Source organism: Sarcophilus harrisii, chromosome 3, assembly GCF_902635505.1.
Source record: "Sarcophilus harrisii chromosome 3, mSarHar1.11, whole genome shotgun sequence".
Classification (NCBI taxonomy): Eukaryota; Metazoa; Chordata; class Mammalia; order Dasyuromorphia; family Dasyuridae; genus Sarcophilus; species Sarcophilus harrisii.
Genome location: NC_045428.1, coordinates 450,905,303 through 450,928,390, shown reverse-complemented (window position 1 = coordinate 450,928,390; position 23,088 = coordinate 450,905,303). Strand labels below are relative to the sequence as shown.

At 35.2% G+C, this 23,088-nt stretch overlaps 1 protein-coding gene across 4 annotated transcripts in view; it reads left to right on the top strand.

Moving 5' to 3' along the window:
- Positions 1 to 23,088, top strand: part of LOC100931919 (neurotrimin) — a 1,311,995-nt gene that overhangs the window by 1,269,718 nt on the left and 19,189 nt on the right. For all 4 annotated transcript variants that reach the window (XM_031963695.1, XM_031963696.1, XM_031963697.1 and 1 more), the window contains exons 5-7: positions 13,649 to 13,783; positions 14,322 to 14,442; positions 21,630 to 21,781. In XM_031963695.1, coding sequence (XP_031819555.1) covers positions 13,649 to 13,783; positions 14,322 to 14,442; positions 21,630 to 21,781 — 408 coding nt within the window. The remainder of the gene's footprint in view (positions 1 to 13,648; positions 13,784 to 14,321; positions 14,443 to 21,629; positions 21,782 to 23,088) is intronic.

The following is a 23,088-nucleotide window of genomic DNA, read 5'->3' as shown; positions in this document are numbered from 1 at the left end:
ATATCCAAATAGAATGAGACAACATATACAAGAGAATGTTGACTTTTGAGAGGCCCTGATACCCTTTATCTAGGTCTAAGACTAGTAAATGTGAGCATTTACACCAAAAGAAATTGGCAAACAGGCAAAAATCAGGATTTAATTTATTGTATCATTTATTGTCTGGACTTAAGAAAGTAAAGGAGAAAATCAGGGCTGTGCTAGAGCCAGCTCTAACAAGGTGATTGTTGAATTCTCAATGTGAGCATTTATACTTCAGAAATGGATAATCATCATCAAATAAATCATCATTTATAGTTCTATGGATTGTCTGTATTTAAGAAGATTTAATGATGCAGATTAAATTTAAAAGTGTATGTACATACTTTTCCCCCTAGAGATGCCAGTAGTTAAACATTTAACAATACACTCATACATATATTGCTCTATGAATATAATTTGAGTTAAGCAAGAGTATATTAGAAGGCTCCAGAAATGAAATTTTCATTAGACTAGAGCCCTGGTGAGTCTAACAGTCTCAACTAATAGTCTAACAACAATTACAAACAAGTATTTATATAATAGTTTAAGGTTTACAAAGTATTTTATTTCCATTAATTAGTTTGAGCCATACAATTCCTCAAGAAAAAAGTTAATAATGCATTAAAATATTATATTAAAGGGCATAATTATTCCCCTAGAATATTAGTTGTTAAATATTTACAAATACACATGGGGAAGAGCATTTTGATTTGGAAAGTTACTGGGGTAGTGAATTCTGACTGGTTAAGGATAGTTAAGTGGTTCTATAGATAAAGCATTGGATCTGGCATCAAGAAATCTGAGTTCAAATCCTGCTTCTGACACTTCCCACTCTGTGACCTTGGGCAAGTCACTTGATTCCTGTTTGCCTCAGTTCTTTATCTATAAAATGGGGATACACAAAAGAATGAAATGACATACCACTTAAATATCTTTGCCAAGAAAACTCCATGGATAAGTCCTGTAGAATCAGATATGACTGCATAGTAATGACAAAGTAGGAAGAAATAAACTAAGACTTAGGAAGCCAGGTGGAATTTTGACTCAATTTGATATACTAAAGGAAATAATTTTAGATTCTTGGTCAGATGAGCCATTCTTTGTACTATTTTAGGAACACAAGTCTAACAATTCTACCCCAAAAAAGCATTTCTTAAAAAAAAAATCCAGCATCCCAAAAGAAAATATATTAGCTCTGCACTATTTGTCAAAGGAGATCAAATTATATTTTACCTGTCAAAATTTTGAGTCTCTTGAGAATTTATTTAATCAATGGTTTTCATCCAACACTTGAAGGAGTAATTTCTCTGTGGATTTTTAAAATTTGTTTTTCATATCATTTTTAACTCTTTATCTCAATATTAATGGCATAGATCTTTCTGGATAGGTGAAGATCAAGCAATATTAATGAAATAATTTGACTTATTATTTCCATAAATTTAGCTTTTAGCATTTTCTTTAAAGTAAGGGAGGAAAAGATTCCCTCCTCATCACTTAGAGCCAAAAGAAAATTTATGACTGGTGGGCTGGTTTTATTTTTCTCTGACATTATTGTGGATGTTTATATAAAATAAATATCATATTCATAGTAACTATTGGGAAATGTACTCATTTTGTCATATTCTTTATTTTGTACTGTCATCTCAGGTTTTTATAGTTGTGAATTGCTGGAGAAAGACTAAGGAAGAATCCCTTTGCTTTTTTAAATGGGATCAAGTGTAAATCCTCGATACAGAAATCTTGCTCAGTATATTGAGTTACCGGAGGCTTTTGCCTCCTAAATATCCTCAGCCACCACAGCTCTTTCTTCCTACTTCACTTTACTTATAGAGTCAAGGTGATAATACTGGGAGATAGAGAGATAGAGAGATAGATACAGATAGAGAGATAGACAGGATAAATAGGTAGATAGATGGACAGGATAAATAGATAGGATAAAGAGAGAGGTGGGAGAGAGAGAGAGAGAGAGAGAGAGAGAGAGAGAGAGAGAGAGAGAAAGAGAGAGAGAGAGAGAGGATAAATAGGTAGATAGATAGATAGACAGACAGACAGGATAAAGAGTGAGGTAGATAGATAGACTGTATAGATAGATAAACTATATAGATAAAGAGTTAGACTGTATGTTAGAGAGAGAGAGAGAGATACAGATACAGATATATATATAGAGAGATAGACAGGATAAATAGATCGATAGATAGATAGACAGACAAACACTTATATGTACACCTAGCACACATGCCTTTCTCTATAATGTGCTATATTTTTCTAGACTGAACACCCATGTTTTCAGGCACATATTTCTCTGTATGCCCAGGAATGTCTAAATACGAATTCCTCTGGGGAAGGTATTTGTTTGAATGTCACATGAATAGTCTATTAAAAAAAATAAACTTCATCTCTGAAAACTCAGTGTAGTCAAAAGACAATGTGATATTATTAACGATGACAGCTTGATAGGGGAGGTAGGATAACCACATGGCCCATAGTGGGAGGGGAGAACAAGAGACCCAGAGAATTCTCTTTCCTATTGTTTTCTCGCTTCAGTGGTGGAGTACACAGCCTCCCAAGGGACTTGGAGTTCTACAAGTCATCTTTCCAACATTGGTGCTCAATCCAGAAACAGCTGTCCAGAGCTAATTTATTTCCTAATGCTACGACACTGTTAATTTATAAATTACACTGGTAATTCGAGCTATTATTAATTTCAGATGGTGTAGGGCAAGCCTAATTAAAATATGACACCAATTGCCACACATATGTACCAAGGACTACCATTTAAAATTAATGGGAATATTAAGTGTGACACTGGTCTCCGAGATGCTTTGCACAGTAATTATAGTATCCTGGCTGGGAAAAATCTGACAAATGTGAGACTGAGGCAAAGAAAAAACCCAACCCCTCCAAATGACATGAAACAAAACTCATAAAATTCTCATTTTCTGTTCTTTTTACACTTTTCTCCTTTCAATCAAGGTCATATATATTTCTGCACTTGGAAAAGATGCATTGAAAATAATACCAAATAAGATAAGTTGGCTGTTGGTACTATTAGGAGGGCCAACACTTGGAAACAGCTGAATCCTTCTGTGCAGTACTAGGATCATTAGTTGATAGTATGCTGATTATCTACTATGTGCCAAATACTCTACAGAGCAGCAGAAGATGCAGTCCTTGCTTTCTAGTAGTTCATTTGCTAATAAAGATAGGCACATATTTTCATTCTTCTTTAGGTATCTCTTTTGCTATTCCTCTTTCAAAAAGCACTAGTTCTTAAATCAGAAGATGTAGGTTAAAATATAATCTTGGATGCTGTATGACTGGGGACAAATTCTTTAACTTAACCTCCTTAAGTCAAGGATCTGGGTTCAAATACTGGTTCTGCTACTTACTACTCATATGACTTTGGTTAAAGTACTTGAACTCATTTGTCAAATAAGGGGTTGGAATGACTAATAAAACAGCTATTTAGGATTTTAAATTTGTAAAGCACTTTACATACATCTCATTTTATCCTCATAAAATCCCTCAGATGTAAGTCATATTGTAACTCCCATTATGCAGATCAACAAACTGAGTTTAAGAGAGGAGGGTAGTCCACATTCACACAGATGGAGGCTTTCAACTTCAAATCTAAGAAATTCTGATTCTGTGACCAAGTAGTTTCTGATATCCCTATAATCCTAAATTTGTGGTCCAATGAGTTTTATATCTTGTGGATCAAGTTATCTTTTATTCTACTTGGAGAGAATATATTTTGCAAGTATATGATGTCATTTAGATGTTTGAAGTGACTCATTGATTAGGAAATAAAGGGAAGAGTTATATAGGCCTGTGGAATAAATAACCCTTTACATGGCGCTACTAACTCACAGCGGAAGGCTACATGGCCTAATTGATGACACTTGAGGAAGAAAGGAGGTCAATGATACATCTGCTGTCTGGTCATTTTCATTGGTAAGACAAAGTATGACCAGAATATTGAACGTCTATTATTTACCTAGATAGGAGGAAGATCCCAAGGATGGTCCCACAGTAAGATATCTATAGGATCAGATGCTTTGTTACACCAAGTTCATAGTAATCCTTCCACCATCAGTCCATGTATCAGGAAAGTTCTCTCTATAGGGGAAATTGTTCCAGATAATTATAATGTAAAGGTGATCTAAGTTCAAGTTAATGTGATTAAGGGGAAAAACTATCTTAACCCTTATTTTTGTTTTTTTTCCCTTTATTTTCCTTTTATTTTTTCAGATGTAAACACAATTTTAAACATTCATTTAAAAAAATTAAGTTCCAAATTCTCTCTCCCCCTCCCTCTCTTTCCCATTCCTTGAGAAGATAAGCAATTTACTATAGATTATACATATGCAGTCATGAAAAACATATTTCCATACTAGCCATATTACAAAGGAAAACAGATAAAACAAGAAGAGGAAGAAAGTTGTTGCTTTTTAAAGCATGCTTTGATCTGCATTCAAACTATCAGTTCTCTCTCTGGCGGTATATAGCATTTTTTACCATAAGTTCTAGAGAATTGTCTTAGATCACTATATTATTTAGAATAGCTAAGTTATTCATAGTTGATCATTGTACAATGTTGCTGTTGTTGTGTACTATGTTCTTCTGATTCTGCTCACTTCACTTTGTATTAGTTCATGTAAGTCCATGTTTTTTTTTTTTAATCAGCCTGCTCATCATTTCTTATAGCATAATAGTATTCCATTACAATCATATACCATATATACCATAACTCGTTTAGCCATTCTGCAACTGACAATTTCTAATTTTTGCCACCTCGAAAAGAGCTACGATGAATATTTTTGTACAAATAAGTTCTTTCCCTATTTTAAAATCTCTCTGGGATACAGACCCAGTAGTTTGGGATAGTGTGGGATACAGACCCACACTCTTTAGTGTCCTAAAGAGTATACACAGTTTTATAGCTCTTTGGGTATAGTTCCAAATTGCTCTTGGGTGTTTAATTTCTCCACTGTATATTCATATCCCAATTTTCCCATATGCCCTCCAACATTTATCATTTTACTTTTCTGTCATATTAGCCAATCAGATATATATGAGGTAGTACCTTAGAGTTGTTTTAATTTACATTTCTCTAATCAATAGTGATTTAGAGCATTTTAGTCATGTAATATATTATATGACTAAAATGCTCTAAATCACTCAACATGGACAATATATATATAATATAATATATATAATATATAATAGTCATATAGACTATTCATAGCTTAGATTACTTTGTTTGAAAACTATTCATATCCTTTGACCATTATCACTTATATTCGTATAAGTTTGATTTAGTTCTTTATAACATTTAAGAAATGAATCCTTTATCAAAAAAACTTGCTGTAAACCTTCCCTATCCCCCAATTCCTGTTTTTCTTCTAATCTTGGTTGCACTGGTTTTCTTGTGCAAAAATTTTTTAATTGTTGCAATTGAAATTAAACTGAGCAAAAGTTCTATGCACATTCAATTTATTGCTAAGACTAGAAATTTCCAATAAAAAAAGGGTCTTTTTAACTCCTCTATAAGCCAAAAAATACCACCAAATGAGACTTTACTAGCCTTCATGTGGGTTTGGGAAGTATAAGAGAACAATTATTGGTTGAAATGTAGAGCTAACAAGAACCCCTCCTTCTCTCTTGTTTCTATGGAAAATTCATTGGTGCTATCTATCTGCATGGCTAGTTAATGTTCATTTAAAAATTTTTTAAATTTAATTTAATTATTTTTTAAATTTATTTTTTAAAAATGTGTTTCATTTTAAAAGAGAGAATAAGAAAAAAAAGAAAAAACAGAAAAGGAATACAAATCAAACAAGAATACAGTCATATGCCCAGCAGAATATCAGGGAGGATACAAAATATATAAGAACAAATTACCAGATCAAGAAAGTGTGTATGTGTGTGTGCGTGTGTGTGTGTGTGTGTATATATATATATATAAGTAGAAGAATTATGTTCATGAATGTCCATTTTTTCTTCATTTCCTTGTAAATTGTTCTTTTGTTCTCTGCTACACACTTTACTTCATTCTTTTTCCCATTTTTATCCTCACTATCACCCATAGCAAGCTATGTTAAGAAAAGATATATTTATGTATACATATGTAGATTTATATATACATGTACACATATACACACACACCTCACATCTGCTCCTTAACTTGCTTTGCTATTACTTAACTTCTCCCAATCTATGGATTCCTCCTTTGTCCTCTTTCCTCATCCTTTGCTTCCTCATCTACAATCCTTCCCTTCTTATTTCTTTACAGATTTTGGAGGGAGCTATACTCTACATGATATATAGATGTAGATATAGATATAGATATATAGTATTGCCTTTTAAACGCATTCCTAATGTGAGTAGATTTTCAGAATTACAAGCCCTCCTTCTTGCTTTAATTCTTCTATGTCTATTCTTCCTCTGCACCTCATTTGTGTAACATAATTACTATTTGTATCTTAACTTTGCCAATCTTTCTTTTGAGCTACCCTATTGTTAATGTGAATTTTAAACATATTGTATATATTTGGTATATACATAGTTGTTTAAAAGAGTAAACAATTTGTCCATGTTGAATTCCTTGAAATTGACCTTTGATATTGGCTCTTATATGTTAAATTTTCTATTAAGTTTGGGTTTGGTTGATAGAAAGTCCTCAAAATCTGTAAGTTTGTTGAATGTCCATTTTTTTCCCATTCAATATTATAGATAACTTTGTTGGATCTGATATTTTTGGCCACAAGCCTAGTTCTTTTGATGGTCTGTAGATATGATTCCAGCATCTTTTATGCAGTCTTTTATTGTAGCTGCTGATAAGTCCTGTACAATTCTAATTGTAGCTCAACTGTATTTGAATTGGTTTTTTCCTTGTTTTTTGCAAAATTTTCTCTTTGATTTTGGAGTTTCAAAATTTGGCAATAATATTCCTGTGTGTTTCGACAAGGAATCTTGTTGAGGTGTTGATTGGTGGATTATTTTTATTTTTATAGCTACTTTTCCTTTATGTCCCATCACTCCAGGACAATTTTCTTGGATTATTTCCTCCATTATTGTGTCAAGGGTTTTTGTTTGTTTGTTTTTTGGTCACAACTTTCAGGTAGTCCAAATATCTTAATATTTTCTCTTATTGATCTGTTCTCCATATCTGTCATTTTTCTTATAAGATATTTCATATTCTGTTCCATTTTCTTGTTCTTTATAATCTGTTTTGTTATTTCTTGGTCTCTCATAACTTCACTGACTTCTTGCCTGATTCTAATTTTCAAAGAATTATTTTCATCTTTGAGGCTGAATCTAGCTTTCTAGTTGGTTAACTTTTTTTTCATAATCTTGGTTTTCTTGGATTATTTAATTTTTCCCTATAATGTCTCTCATTTGATTTTAAATTATTTTTTTGAATTCTATAAATTCTCTCTGGGCAGGGAGCCATTTCACATTAGTCTTTGGGATAGAACCTTTTTTTACTTCAGAAGATGAACCCGGGTCTTCCCTGTTCCTATAGTAAGTTTCTATGATTGGGTTCTTTCTTTTTTGCTAGTTCATTTTGTTTTATTTTAGTAAGTGGTATTATTGTAAGCACCTTTAATCATGGGGCAGGGGGATGGTGCCTCTAGCTTCCCTTCAGCTCTCCCCTCTGCCCAGGAACCCCAAACCAAGAATGCCATCCTCCTGTAAGTGTCCACAGCCAACAGTGTTTCTGCCCTGCTGTTTCCACACTCATGGGTATTCTGGTTCCTTCTCACCCAAGGCCACATCTCTGCAGCACAGCTGGGCCTGGCATTCCCAATCAGCCAAGTCCCCCCAGTTTTCCCGAGGCATACCCCCAACTTCTCATGCTGTCCAGGAGGTAAAAGTCTTTGTAGTTCCTGCTGAGGCTGCAGCCACACTGGGCTAGCCCCTGGACTCCTCACTTGGTGTTTCTGTAGAGCTAGCCCTGAGGTGCTTGTACTACACAAAAGTTAATCCTCTCCTGGGGGTCTTTCTTCAGATCTTATTGGATTGTACAGGAGGATCCCTGTTCTGCCCAAAGTCTTCATGATTTTTCACCAGTTTATGTTCGCCCTGAGGCACAAATTTGTTCTCTTTGTGGGGGAAATCTGGAGAGCTTGAAATTTGCCAACCTACTCCACCATTTTCCCAGAGTTGGTAAATGTTCAAACAATAACAAACCAGACTTTCTTAAAGGAATGTCAGTGTAGAGAGATAACAAACCAGACTCCTCCGTATCCACCTGCATTCTTCAAGAATAGCAGATTTCTTCTAATTGTACAAGGGCACCTAGTAGTATAACAGTTTTCTTTCAATTAAAGTGATTCATAGTAAAGCAACTTTTAGACATAATTCAGAAAGAAAAACTAAACTTCTAGACTCATGAACTTCTGAACTTAATTGAGACACAAATAAACACAGTTCAGGAAGTCATAGAATAAAATGAATTACAGAATGAAACCAAATATAATATGCTAAATCAATGTTTGATTTTCTCATCATTTAATATAATCAAAATTATTAATTTTATATCCCATAAAGCTATTTGTCTTTTATTTGGTCATAAATTCTTCCCTTATCCATAGATCTGACAGGTAAAATATTCCATGCTCCCCTAATTTGATTATGATATCATCCTCTTTGTATAAATCATATACTTACTTTGACCTTATCTTGGTATAGGAGTATGAGATGCAGTTCTATTTCTCATTCTCAGCAATTTTTGTCAAATACTGAACTTTTCTTCTGAAAGCCTGGACCTTCTCAACACTAGAGCACTTTGGCCATTTATTACTATATACCCAATCAATGCCATTGATATACATAAGGAAGGTAGTGTAGCAGTAACAATTTGTAATAGAGTTTGAGATCTGTTACTACTAAACTACCTTTTTAACATTATTTTTCATTAATTCATTGATATTCTTGACATTCTGCTATTCTAGATCAAGAGTGGGGAGACTTTTTTCTGCCAAGAGCCATTTGGATATTTATAACAATATTCACAGGTCATACCAAATTATCAACTTCAACACTGTACCTAGCTTTCAGCTTATCATCATCTGCAGTTGCCTTGGCAGGGCCAAACCAAAAGATTTTGCAGGCCTTACGTGACCAGCAGGTAGGATGTTCTCCACCCCTGTACTAGATGAATTTTGTTATTATTTTTTTCTAGTTCTGTAAACAGTTTTTTAGTAGTTTAATTGGCATTGCACTGAATAAGTAAATTTATTTAAATATCATTTTTATTATATTGGCTTGACTTAACCATGAGTGATAGATATTTTTTCAATTGTTTATATTTAAGTTTATTTGTAGCATGAGTTCTGCAATTATATCCATAGAGTTTCTGGATTTGTCTTGACAGGTAAATACCTAAGTATTTTATATCATCTGCAATTATTTTAAATGGAATTTTTCTTTCAATCTCTTTCTGCTAGACTTTCTTGTTAATATACAGAAATACTGATGATTTATATAAGTTTATTTTTGTGTCCTGCAACTTTAAAGAAGTTATTGTTTCTAGTTTTCTAGTTTATTTTCTAGGATTCTCTAAATATACAATAATATCACCTGCAAAGAATGATTGTTTTCTTCCCTCATTGTTTATTTGAATTCCTTCTATTTCTTTTTCTTATCTGAGTGCTACAGCTAGCAATGCTAGTATAGTATTGAATATTAGTGATGATAATGGGTATCCTTACTTCACTCCTGATTCTAACTCATCCCCATTATAGATAAGACTTTTATTACATTTTATTTTATTTTTATTTTTTATTTTAAGAAAAGTTCCATTTATTCCTCAAGTTTTTTTTTAAAATAGGAATGAGCGTTGTATTTTGTCAAAAGCTTTTTCTAAATCTATCGAAATAATCATATAATTTTTGTTGTTTTCGTTATTGATAGGGTTAATTAAGTTGATAGTTTTCTTAATATTGAACAAGTCCTTCATTCCTGGTTTAAAGCCTACCTGGTCATAGTCCATGACCTTTATGCATATTGCTATACTCTCCTCGTTAATATAGTATTTTTATTTTTTTGCACCAATATTCATCAAGCCTCATTTCAGTTGAAGTAGCTCTTCTGAGCTTAAATCTGTGCTGACTGATCACCTCTTGTCATGTTACAACAGTAGTTAACAAGGTCAAGGTAACCATGGTACTAGATGGAAAGTTGCTATTGTTAGCAGTAGTTTAATGAAAGATAGTTTTCTAAGAATACTGTATGTGAAATCTTATGTCTTCCCATTTTTCTCTCTTTTCAACAGCAAAGGTTGAGGACAGGTTCTAAGAACATCTTATTAACAAGCATGGATTTTTTAAAAAGTGCCTGATGTACTCATTAGTCTGTCATCCTCAGGGAGATTAGAAATTAGATATGGACAATATTACTATATATTTGGGTATCTACAGTCTATTTCAGTGTAAAGTTGGTTGTTGAATACCTAATGTGCAGGTGTGAGGGATCATACATGTAAGATGGCAACTTTTAGTAATTATGCCTCAGGAATAATTACTGACTAATAGAAAGAATCTCATCAGAAGATAACTGATGCTTACAATTATCAAAATCATTATTCCATTATTCCAAAGACTGATAACCCCATTAGTGAATATTTCTTAGAAGACAGGCTATTTTGGTCTGGAAGAATAACATACCTTTCATTTTTTTGTGGGGTGGGGGAACAGTGGTCACTGCCCTTTCTCATTTCATCTCATATCTAAGTTTAGTATGACCCACTTCAGTTTCTTCTTGTAAGAATCATTGGAAAGAGTTAATCCCATTTGCTTTTTTTGTCTGAGAAAAGCAGAGATCTTAGAAGACACTCTAACTTGGGGGGGGGGGGGCCTGTTTGAAAGGTTAGAGGAGAGTGCTAGAGCTTTTCCTGTATCAGAGAAGTTAAAAGCAGTTACTATGGAAATTTTTTATATATCCAAGTCTTATTGGTAGATGATTTCCTGACAACTTACTAAGATCTTTCTAAGATCTTTCCTTCCTTTCAACTGAAGAACTATAACAAAGAAGAAAGCATGGTATTAGTAATTTAGACTATGTCTGAGAATAGGATTGCCTGAGAGCCAGTTTCTATCCCAAATTCAAAAGCCCATTACTAGGCCCCAGTTCTCTTCAACTCCCCCACAAAATAGATAGATAGATAGATAGATAGATAGATAGATAGATAGATAAGCAGGACATTACAAGAAAGTGTTATTCTTCAAAGCACATAGAAGACAAGCCGCTGCCCTGATCCACATACTTTAGAATATAAAGAATGGTAGGGGAAACCACTAGATGTAGAGGTAAATTTTCTAGGTAGATCAGATCCTGAAAATGTGATTTACAATAAAGTTTGTTAAAGTTGAAAAAAACAGTATTCAAAAAGAAGGTAGTGAAAATGATAACAAGCAAAGGTCTTCACTCATATTTTTATGGATTGGCACTCACTGAGTTGCCTTACCAACTATCTAGAAAATCTTAACAAAGTTTATATTCTAGCCTTCAGAATGTTAAAATTCTGAGGGTTCATCACATCAGCTCTATGGAGAGAGACTCCCTCAGTTAAGTGGTTCCTTCAGATAAATTACCTTATGGAGTAGCTATTGAACCTATAGGTTGGTAATTGAATTTGGTTCTCTAAATCCTCTTTTCTCTCTCTCTCTTCTGCGCCTCTCGCTACTATCCATGATTCTATTTGACCATTGCTCTTTCCTTTACTCTTAGTGGTTGTACTTTTTCTATGCATTGTTGTGTTCTTTATTTATTGCTATGTAGCTGCTACTTTAGTTATTTTAACAGACTTACATCCATAAATATGAGATTACAAGACATGAGATATGGAATGTAGAAATTGAAGAGATCTTATGGTTATCTTAATAGATGAAGAAAATAAGATGATGAGATGAAATACCTTCCACTTGACCACCTTGTAGTAATCAGCAAAGACAAGATTTGAATCCAGGCGCCTGATTTCAATCTAGTGTTTTTTCTACTACATAGATACCAATGTATTAGCATATCCCAGAACTGAGTGTATTTTTTTTAAGCTTTTTTATTTTCAAAACATATGCCCGGATAATTTGACAACATTGACCCTTGCATAGCCTGTGTTCCAAATTTTCCTCTCCTTCCCTCCCTCAGATGGCAAGCAATCCCGTATATGTTATACATGTTATGTGTAAACATATTTATACCATTCTCTCGTTCCCCAAGAAAAATCTGATCAAAAAGGAAAGAAAATGAATAAGAAAACAAAATGCAAGCGAACAACATCAAAAAGAGGGAGAATGTTATGTTGTGATCCACACTCAGTCCCCACAGCCTCTCTCTGGGTGCAGAGGCTCTCTCCATCACAAGGTCATTGGAACGGGTCTGAATCACCTCCTTGTTGGAAAGAGCCACATCCATCAGAACTGATCATTGTATAATCTTCTTGTTGCCATGTATAATGATCTGAGTGTATTTTTGACCCAGGAATTTGTTTGGTAAGAGCATGACACTTCAAAGGGAAATAGGACAAATCACATATTATAAACCAGCAGTTCCCTAAGCATCATACTCAAAACTGGTAGGAATTCAAATAATGTTGTAGGTCCTGTGGGAATGTGAGAGAGTAGTAGGTAGGAGTATCAGAGATAGTTTGAGATTTAGGGTAATCAATCTTTAAAAATAACTTAATGCTGTGTAGATACTATGAACATTTTGCCCCATTATTGTAGCTTACTCCCTAAGCCAGATCCTAGAGTATGTTATTGTGAAAAGAATACTAGACTTGCAGTATTCTTCAAGCTTTTTTGTCTCAGGACCCCTTTACATTCTTAAAATGTATCAAGGCCCTCTAAGAATTTTTGATAATATGAGATATTAATTGATATATATTAAATTTTAAGTCTTAATATTATTATGAAAAAGGTTTTAATCTTAGAGAATTTCTTTTTATAAAGATTTTTACTTTCAAAGCACATGCATAGATAGTTTTCAACATTAATTCTTGCAAAACTTTGTGTTCCAAATTTTTTTCTCTTTCTCTCTTCCCCCATTCCCTCTCCTAGATGGCAAGTAGTCCCATATATGTTAAACATATACAATTCTTGTATACATATTTCTACAATTATCAGGCTACACAAGAAAAATCAGATCAAAAAGAAAAAAAAAGAAGAAAAAAAAACAAAATGTAAGAAAATAACAACAAAAAAGTAAAAATACTATGTTGTCATCCACACTCCTCTCTCTGGGTACAGATGACTCTCTCCATCACAAGACCATTGAAACTGTTTTGAATCACCTCATTGTTGAAAAGAGCCACGTCCATCAGAGTTGATTGATCATCACATAATCTTGTTGTCTCACAGAATTTCTGAAGGAGTCTTAGGGGACCTTTTATTTTGAGAACCACTGCTCTAATGTGATTCTGGAAAATCATTTTTATTTCAAATTGAAATTCATTTGAATTGAAAATCATTTTCATTTCAAAACCATTTCTCTTGTCTGTGAAATGAGTGACGTGGCTAGACCAAGTGATCTCTAAGTTGTCTTCCAGTTCCAAGTTCTTTGATCCTTATTTCTCCTCTTCCTCCCACCCTGTCCCAAAACATTTCTCTGTTTCTTCTTGCAGCTGTTGGCTTCATGAGTGAAGATGAGTACCTGGAAATTCAGGGCATCACCCGAGCACAGTCTGGAGATTATGAGTGCAGTGCTTCCAATGATGTAGCAGCACCAGTGGTGAGGAGAGTCAAAGTTACCGTGAACTGTGAGTAGTTTATAGGTTCTCCTCTTCCCTCATTTTAATAAGAAGGCTGTGGGATCCATGATAGGTAGAAGGAGGAATCGTTTACTTAGATCATCCATGCACTGCAGCAGGAAAGAGAAGCTTTATCCATTCCCCTGGGCCAAGCTGAGCTGGCTAGCATGACATAGGAATCTTTTCAACCTGAGTTCCTCAACTTGGTTCCTGCATAGTCAGATAGCTGAAGTGCTATCATTAAATGCTTAAAAGAATATTCTTAAAACAAATGACTTTTAATTGACTGGAAAGCTAAGGTGCTTCAAGGAAGACAAAGAAAATGGTATTGTACAGGGGAGTAGGTGGAGAATGATATCAAGTAAGGCAAGATTGAGGGAGAAGAGCTCCTGACAAACAAGGAACAAGAAGAGGCATAGGTATATGGGAGGAATTGGCAATGAATGGTAGTTAGGAAGAGGGCTGGTGGTGAAATGTGAAGCCAAAGAACATTAAAAGTTGACCTTCAGAATGTTCTTGTTTTCTCTCTCTCTCTCTCTCTCTCTAGACCCACCCTACATTTCAGAGGCTAAGAGCACAGGAGTTGCTGTGGGACAGAAGGGAACGTTGCAGTGTGAAGCATCTGCTGTGCCTTCAGCAGAATTCCAGTGGTATAAGGATGACAAAAGGTAAAAAATCTAACTGGACAAGAGGCATTTCCCTCAAACCTCCAGACTATAATCTTATGAGTAGAAATGAATTCTGGTGAAACTTGTTCCCAATCTTCTCTCTATATGAGAATAACAAAATCAAAGCAAACCAGCAGGGGCTAACACTTTGTTTGGGATTCCTGAATTACACCCTTTTAATACTTCTAGACACAACAGTCTCTGACCCATGAACTGAAGAAAATCAGATACAAGAAAGCAAAACATAAAGAAAGGCTATCAGAAGTACTAGAAATTCTGTGAAAAACCTGAGAAAGATGTTTGCTGCCTCAGACTATTTTTAACTTTTTCTCAAGATTGTTAAGAGGTTAGGGATGGACAAGACAACACTGGGTGGGGCTAAGAAGTCACACTTACTCAATAGGTCTGCAGTTCAACCACAGAGAATATCAGTAGCTTTGTAAGGAAGGGTCAGTGACCTAACTTAGTCCAGGCTCTGTATCAGGCTATCCTATTCTCTCACCAAAGGAGGAAAGATGACAGGAAGTGTAGGGAAAATCTAGGGCTTTAGTTCTTTCTATTGTATTGGGTGTTATTGGGATATTTGTTATGATTTAGCCAAGATTAAAACTCCTCACTATAAGGAGTTGAAAGGAAGCCTTTCAGCTCAGGGTCTTCCTCTTTCAATAAGGGCAGGAAACATTATGAATATCAAATAATTATTGTAAAGCAGCTGAAAAAATAAAGACACATAGAAGACCCAATCTCTGGGCCTGAAACATTCTGTTAAATCAAAGGGAGAGTGTCAAGTGCCTTAAACTGGCAATGAAAGGGTTCTCAAAAATCAAAAGAAATATTCAAAGAGAATAGAATGTGACCAAGTGAAGAGAAGGTTGTGGATTAGCAATGGGATTTAAAAAAAAAAAAAAAAAAAGGATGAGGAGGCAGAAGGAGAGGGCCAGAAGAAGAGTTTCCTGTCTTAGTCGGAGAATTATTGCTGTCACAATTTCTTTTCTTAAACCAAACTTGATTTGGGATTTATTTATCATCAAGTCATTTTGTCATTAGATTCACAATTCTCCAAATTTGATTCCAAATGACATAGCAGTCACTTCATTTATCAAGGCTGACTCCAACTAAATCCTTCAGTGAGGGATGTCAGATGCACAACTCCCAAGTTATAGATAAAGAAGACAAAACACAGACAAAGTACAGAGGTTGGAGCAGAGCAAAAAATAGAACAAAAAAGTTCTGCCACTTAGCCTGCCCAAGGAATGATACTCTTTCACTGAATAAAGAGTATACTCTTGGGAATCCCATTTTAGCAGATTTCTCCTCAGAGAACTAGGAAGGGAGCTGAAGTATGAGGGGATTTTTGGTAGATTTCCTTTACTAGTAGAGGTGAAGGGAAAAATGGAAACCCCTGAATATTTGCCCTAAACACATTCCCTGATTTCGATTCTTTTTGGAAGGAAAAAAAAATTAAGACAAATAAAATGAAAGGAAAAAAGAAAAGGTATTGAGGGATATGAAACTCGTGATAAGTAAAAATAGACAGTAATAGGTAAATGAAAACGAAAAGAATACTTTCTCTTTCACTTCTCCCAATTTCTTGCTATCTCTGTAGAAGGGGCAGCACCATCTGCTGTTACTGATGAGTTGAAGGTAAGAAAGCATAATATGAGGTTTCTAAAGGTTGCTGATATACAGGAATTTTATGCTTCTTTTGTCTGTGTTACTCTGCTGATACTTGTCTTCTCCATTCTTTTTCTTTCCTCTCCTATCCTATCTTCTATTTCCTTTCTGCTTTCTCCCCCCCACTTTTTTTTTTTACATTTCTGTGTCTTTCTGTCTTTACCACTGCCTATCTCTGTCTCTGTCTGTCTTTTCTCAGTTTCTGTCTCACAATAGAGTACATATCTGGAGGCAGGAAGATCTAAGTTTAAGTCTTTTCTCAGACATTTACTGGCTACTACACATTGAATGTATTATTTAATCTCTCCCAACCTCAGTTTCTTATTTTGTAAAATGGAGATAAAATGGAGATCAAAGTGTATTGATGACTCTGTGACTAATAAAAAGCCTAAAAATTAGTTTCTGGGCAATTATTAGTCAATTTATTAATTAGGCTAGTTAATAATAAATAAATTTATAGTTTTGGTTACCTAAAACTAATCATGGAGAGACTGAAAGCTTTAATATATTTTTGGGAAAGGATTTGCCCCAACAAGTTAAAATCAGTTCTAATTTTTGACATTTAATGGGAAGGTAGGTAGTCTATAATTTCTCCTGTGGAGAATGTGACTTGATCTTGAGATTCAGTCACCTCCAGCAACCTGGTTAAGGGAATCTATCTTCATTCAGGTCCCTCTAGTGATTTTTCTCTTTCATGAGCTGGGTCACTCAGAACTACTATGGAGGAGTACAAGAACAGAGGCTTATTTTCTTGGAGCAAGAATTCACCCAGATTAAATTCTGTTTATCCTCTAAACAGAAGCAAGGTCTCCTAGTTGAGTGGGATTCCACTTTAAATTGAGGAACTCTGAGAATGTTCCCAGAGTGTTAAGCACAAATGATCAATCAGCCATGTCCTTCAGAGACCAGCTGACTGACCTCCAGGATCTGGGTGCTAAATGATGAAATAAAAAAAAAAAAAAAACCCTTGTCTTACTTTTTTTAATCAGTTGTTAGTTATGATATCAAAATAATAATTTCTCTCAAATCCTTATTATCACAACATACTTTACAAAGCTCAAAGTGCCATGTGAATGCTAGCTATTATTATCCATATATTTTATTTTCCTCCATTTGAGGGAGTTGTCATTCTCCTTGGCATCTGACTTAATCAGAACTTCGCTGCTCTTGAGCTTCCTGTCATTGACAAACTCTCTCATGTTCCTAAGCCTGCCAAATGATGTCAGTGGCTGAGCCTACAGCTCAGTCAGGGCCAAGGGAAATGGGTATTTGGACTGGGGCGGGTTGGAGACACTGAAATAATCTCTTTCTCAATTTTCAGTAGGTGGGCGATCATCAAAGGCAAATTGGAGGGAGGTTTCTAATGGTCAGTTTCTGGATGGCTTATGGTGGAGGATTTGAATCTACATAGTGGATTTAGGCATCCCCATCTCCCTATAGACATTGTCAATCTAGGGGAAAGGAAAGGAGTCAGCCCCTTAATAGGGGCTGCTCCATTGCAGGGACAAATTAGCCAGGGGAAAGATCAGAGATGAACTGAGAAACATCGAGTCCCAGCAAGGGGGAGGAGGAGCTGGGGACAAATTGGCTTGGGAGACAGGAGGAATTACACTGTGAAAAGAAAAGCCTGTGATTCCAAAAGCTGCAAAGTGCCGCAAAGTGCTGTCAGGCCACCCAACTCTGCTCTTAGCTAAAGACATTTCAGAGCTGTCAAGCCGGAACCTGCCTCCTGATTAGTGTCTCTCCTCATAACACAACCTGTGTTCAATTCACAACTCAAGTCTCATGTGAAGCAAGCCTCAGCACCTGATGGATGATGGAGGAATGGCACACAAGAAGGGGGAGGGGGGAAGTTGAGGGCAAAAAGCAGCCTCCTTGACAGGCCAGCTTTATTTACTCGGTTGTCCCCTAGAAGATGGGGACCAAATATCATTCCTGAGAGTTCAGAATTATTAAAGCAGAGAGTGATGCCACATTCATTTCATATTTAGTGATACACAAATTACATTGTTATTATAGTTTTTATAGTCAGAGGAAAATTCCTATTGCTAGGGTTCTTGTGTATGATCCCTGTCTCCCCAGATTGTTGATTTAACCCCCAGCTGTACCCCAGTGGACAGTTGCAATATCCTGGGAATTCAAAGTCTGTTCAAAATATTGAGCTCTTTTGTTGGAGCAATAAGAACTTGTATTCTTTCTCCTTCTTAGGCTTCCATGGCACAATCATTTCCTTGTTCATTTATCTGTCTTTGCTCAATGTCCTTTGTTGAATCATTATTCATTCCACTCTATGTATGGACTTTCTTTTCTTACCTATTTTATAATCTTCCCTTAGTGATCTCATCTTTTTTGTGTGTTTAAGTATCATTTCTATGCAGATGACTTCAAAATCTACATATGGTTCCCTAATTTCTCTCCTGAACTCCAGTTCCTTATCAATTACTTGTTCAGCATTGCCAAGTGTAGATTTCATTAGTATCTCAGGCTTAAAACAGATCTCATCATATTTCCTAATTCTGTCCTTCCTACAAACTTCTCAAATTCTCTATTTCTGTTCAGGCATCATCATTCTCCCAATCATTATGTACATTCTCTTGAAGTTATTCTCTCTTCTATCCTCTCCAATAGCCCTTCTTCTCTGCATAACCAAAAAAATGCTTAAATTCTATGGGTTTCAACACTGCAACATCTCTTACATTTCCCCCTTGTCTCTAATTCCAAGACTACAACCCTCACTTAGGTCTTTATCATTCTCACCTATTTTAATAATCCTTAGTGGTTCTCCTTCTCCTAAATGTACCCATTCTCTATAAAACTGCCAAAATAACTTTACTAGATTTGATCATGTCAGTCCTTTGCTCAAAAACATCCAGTGATTCACTGTAAGAAAAAAAAATTCTTTAGGTTGGTGCCAGATTTTGAGGGGCCTTGAATTCCTGGCCCCTCTAGTCTTATTTCACATTACATTTTTTCAAATATTCCATGTTCCAGCCAAACTGGATTATTAGTTAGTCTCAGAATTTAACATTCCATCTTCCTGCTCTGGGTATTTACACAAACTGTCTCCAATGAGTAGATACCTACCTTCACTACTAATCTCTGTTCTCAGAATTTTGTTGCTTCTGGTACCATGTTCTCCAAGAAACCTCTCTTCCCACTCACAATTGATTTAGCCCTTTCCCTTTCTCAAATTTTTCTTCTACTTATTTATGAACATGCTATATGTTTTTAGAGACATTTAATTTAGAATTTAAGTTACTTGTTGCAGGAATTCTACTCCCATTTTTGTCTGTTGGAACCCTATCCAGATAGTTTTGCATGAGAGAGAATGTAGTCTAATAGAAAGAGTTCATTGTATGAAATCAGAACACCTGAGTTCAAGGTTTAGAAATGTCACTTTGACCTTGCCTGTTTGACATTGGGCAAGTTATTTCATTACTGTGACCTTTACTATCTTTCTCTTCACAACAAATTTGACCTCAAAGAAACTGTAAAATATCAAATACATTAAATAAATAACAGGAATTTGATGTTTTTGAATTGAACTTGACAATCTCTTATTTTGGCTAGTTTCCTTGACAAATGTCCTGCCCAAACTCAACTAATCTATTCAAACCACATCCAAGGTGTTCACACTTGCTACTTGAACCAAGAGTGCCCTGGATAAACAATTTTTGCTGAGTTCTTTACATTTTCATTTCAGCTCTTTTCCAGAAACATTATCATCCTGACCATAGGGACAGACTCTAAAGATGGACAGACAAATTGCTTCAAAGAAGACAAAAGATTGTATTTTCACTAAATTTCTTTATACTTTATAGAATGATAGGAGATTCTTAATTACTAATAATACCTCATATTGGTATTGGAACAGCAATGTGGCATAGTGGACAAAATTCCAGGGTTAGCAGTCAAGGAGACTCATTTTTTTGAGTTCAAATGTAGCCTCAAACATGCACTTACTGTAAGATCGTTAGCAAATCATTTAGCTCTGTTTGCCTCAGTTTCCTTATCTGTAAAATGAGCTGGAGAAGAAAATTCCAACATCTTTGTCAGAAAAATACCAAAAGAAGCCACAAAGAGTCTGACATGACTGAAAAACAATGGAACAACATTGGCAGAGTCCTTTAAGACTTGTAAAACTTGTTACAAACATTTTTCTCATTTGATTCTTACCATACCTCTGTGAGGCAGGTGCTATTTTTAGTTCAATTTTTCAGTTGTGGAAATTGAAGTTCACAATGGTTAAATGATTTGTTCAGGGTCACAAGACAGGTATCTAAGACAGGATTCAAACCTAATTCTTTCTAACTCAAGTCTAAAATTCTACCTCACTCCCAGATGTCTCTAATTGGAACATTTAACAGTCTTTCTGTTAGAATTCTGTAAGAATTCAGTATTCTCCAAAGAATGAATTTCTTTGATTCTCCATATCGTTTAGTCAGATTCATTCATCTTCCCAAAGACCCTAAATATGCTTCTTCAGTAGCCATATTCTACAGGCAGTTAAAAAAGATCTCTTACAAAGGTCCTAGAGTATGTCTACTTCTTTTCCAAGCCGAAAGTTATATTTAAGATCAGCAAGGTATGAATAGAAGAATATCCTAGAGTATTACATTCTCTAAATTTGTTTCCTTCCATCAACACGTGCCCTATGCTCCTATAAAATATACCTTACGGCCCTTCAAGTTTCTCTGAGAGAAAAAATAGTAATTTCTATGCCTTTACTTCCTTCCAGGTCTGAGGAATTGGGAAATAAAATCATTAGTAAAAAGCTTTGAGCTCTAGAGAAGAATCATGTTGCTCACATATAAGGAAACAAATCCCCTCCAGATATTTTTCTGTTAATCTTTGTCATCATCATTATCATCAAAGTCCATGATTTGAGCACCTATTATGAGGGGAACATTAATCTAGATAGTATGTATTATTGTTTACTAGTTGACTAATTGTCAAAAAATGCAGTTTTTTTTTCTTTTCTTTTCTTTTCTTTTTTTTTTTTTCTTTTTTTCTTTTTTTTTTTTGCTGAGGCAATTGGGGTTAAGTGACTTGTCCAGGGTCACACAGCTAGAATTCTTATTTTCAAAGAAGACACATATGTGTTTTATGTATGTGTGTGTATATATATATATATATATATATATATGTTTATACACATATATGTATGTATGTATATATATACTTATATTTGTAAATATACCTATATGTGCATATCCATGGATACACATTGTGTATTGCATATCTGTATGTAATCAACTCAGAGATGACCACCTAACAATTACTGTCTTCAGGGTCAAAAAAATAACAAAAACAGAGAAATAGGAATATATGATATGTGACATCATGCTATGATGAACAGGAAGAATTAAGAATTATGGTTATAAGGTCATTAGAAGGTAGAATGAGAGAGGGCCATACATTTCAGAAAGTGTCTTGCTTTAATGAGTGAAATTTTGACCATCTCCCTTTCTCTTCCTTTCTTTCCCTTTCTTTCTCCCCTTTGTTTATCCCAGGCTTATTGGAGGACAGAAACGAGTGAAAGTTGAAAACAGACCATTCCTCTCAAAGCTCATTTTCTTCAATGTCTCAGAACATGACTACGGGAACTACACTTGTGTGGCCTCCAACAACCTAGGCCACACCAATGCCAGCATCACACTGTTTGGTGAGACAGAACCCCAGGCAGGATGGGGGGGTCAACTTATGGTGAAGAGAAGAAAAGGGAGGAAGAGAAAGAGCGTAGAGATTTTAGTCAGAGTCCAAAGCAGTAATATGAGACAGAGGAGAAGTAAGAAGAGACAAAGGGGGAGTAAGAAGAAACACAAATATATACAACATGCAAAAGAGTCTATCTAAAGATGGGTAAAGTGTGTTAGGGAAACCCAACTGTGAAAACAGTTTTCTCCTCATGCAGATCTTGTGAGCAGCATGGTAAGAAGGATGGGGTGGAATGGAGTGGGGAAGAGCAGATTATATATGAGAGACACAGTGGATGACTGATAAAAACAAGCAAAACACCCTGACTTATTCAAGCTAGATTCATACACTAAATAGTTAATAGTCACTTTTCCTAATGTTTGTTCTAGAGGGAGTATCATCAGGGAAACTGACTTTCATTTGTGAGACAGACATTAAAAGCAATTGGGATTATAGATAGCTTCAGTTTTCATGAGAGAAGATAGTGATCAATGGAATTTTCTTAGGAACTGTATTTGTGGCAAGGAAGTTGCCTAAAAGAATAAAGAATGATCTATGCAGTCCATTATCCTAATTAATGGTTAAAATCCATTCATTCATTCACTCATTCATTCAACAAATATTTATCAAGCACTTAATATGTGCAAATCACTGTGTTATGCCCCCATTACACCCCTGGCCAGCTGTGTTGGTGTCTGCATCAGGTGAGTGGACCTCCTTTCTTGACCCTTTTGTACAATAGCTTGAAGACAGAGAATGAGTTTCTCACACTTTTCTCAAAGGTGGAACAATCTTAACAAAATCTATTGAGTGAATTTTCATAATGTCCAGTCACCAGGAAGAATTTCCAAGACTCAGATGACTGATTCATCCTTCTTTAAGCCTGGAGTTTTGTAAAATTTCTCCACAACCTTGGGCCCTATAGGACCAAGTTCTCTATGCCCTTTATGATAATCCCAATTTTTATTTTACTGTTTGCTAAACTTTAGGGGGAGAGAAGGGAACTCAATATGAGGAAAGGATTTCTGAGAAACTGTTAAAAGGGAAAAATGTATCTCCAGAGGGAGAATACTAGTTAAGTGTCCTATGACTTTTTCTTGTTCTTTCTATCAAAAAACCCAACCAAACAAAGATTTGGATAAAGATATACATGACATGCTTGCCAAATTTCCAGATGACATGAAGTTGGGAAGGATAGTCAACCCACAGACCAATAGAATCAGTATGCAAAAACATTTCATCCTTTTAGACTAATGGGCCAAATCAAACAAGTTG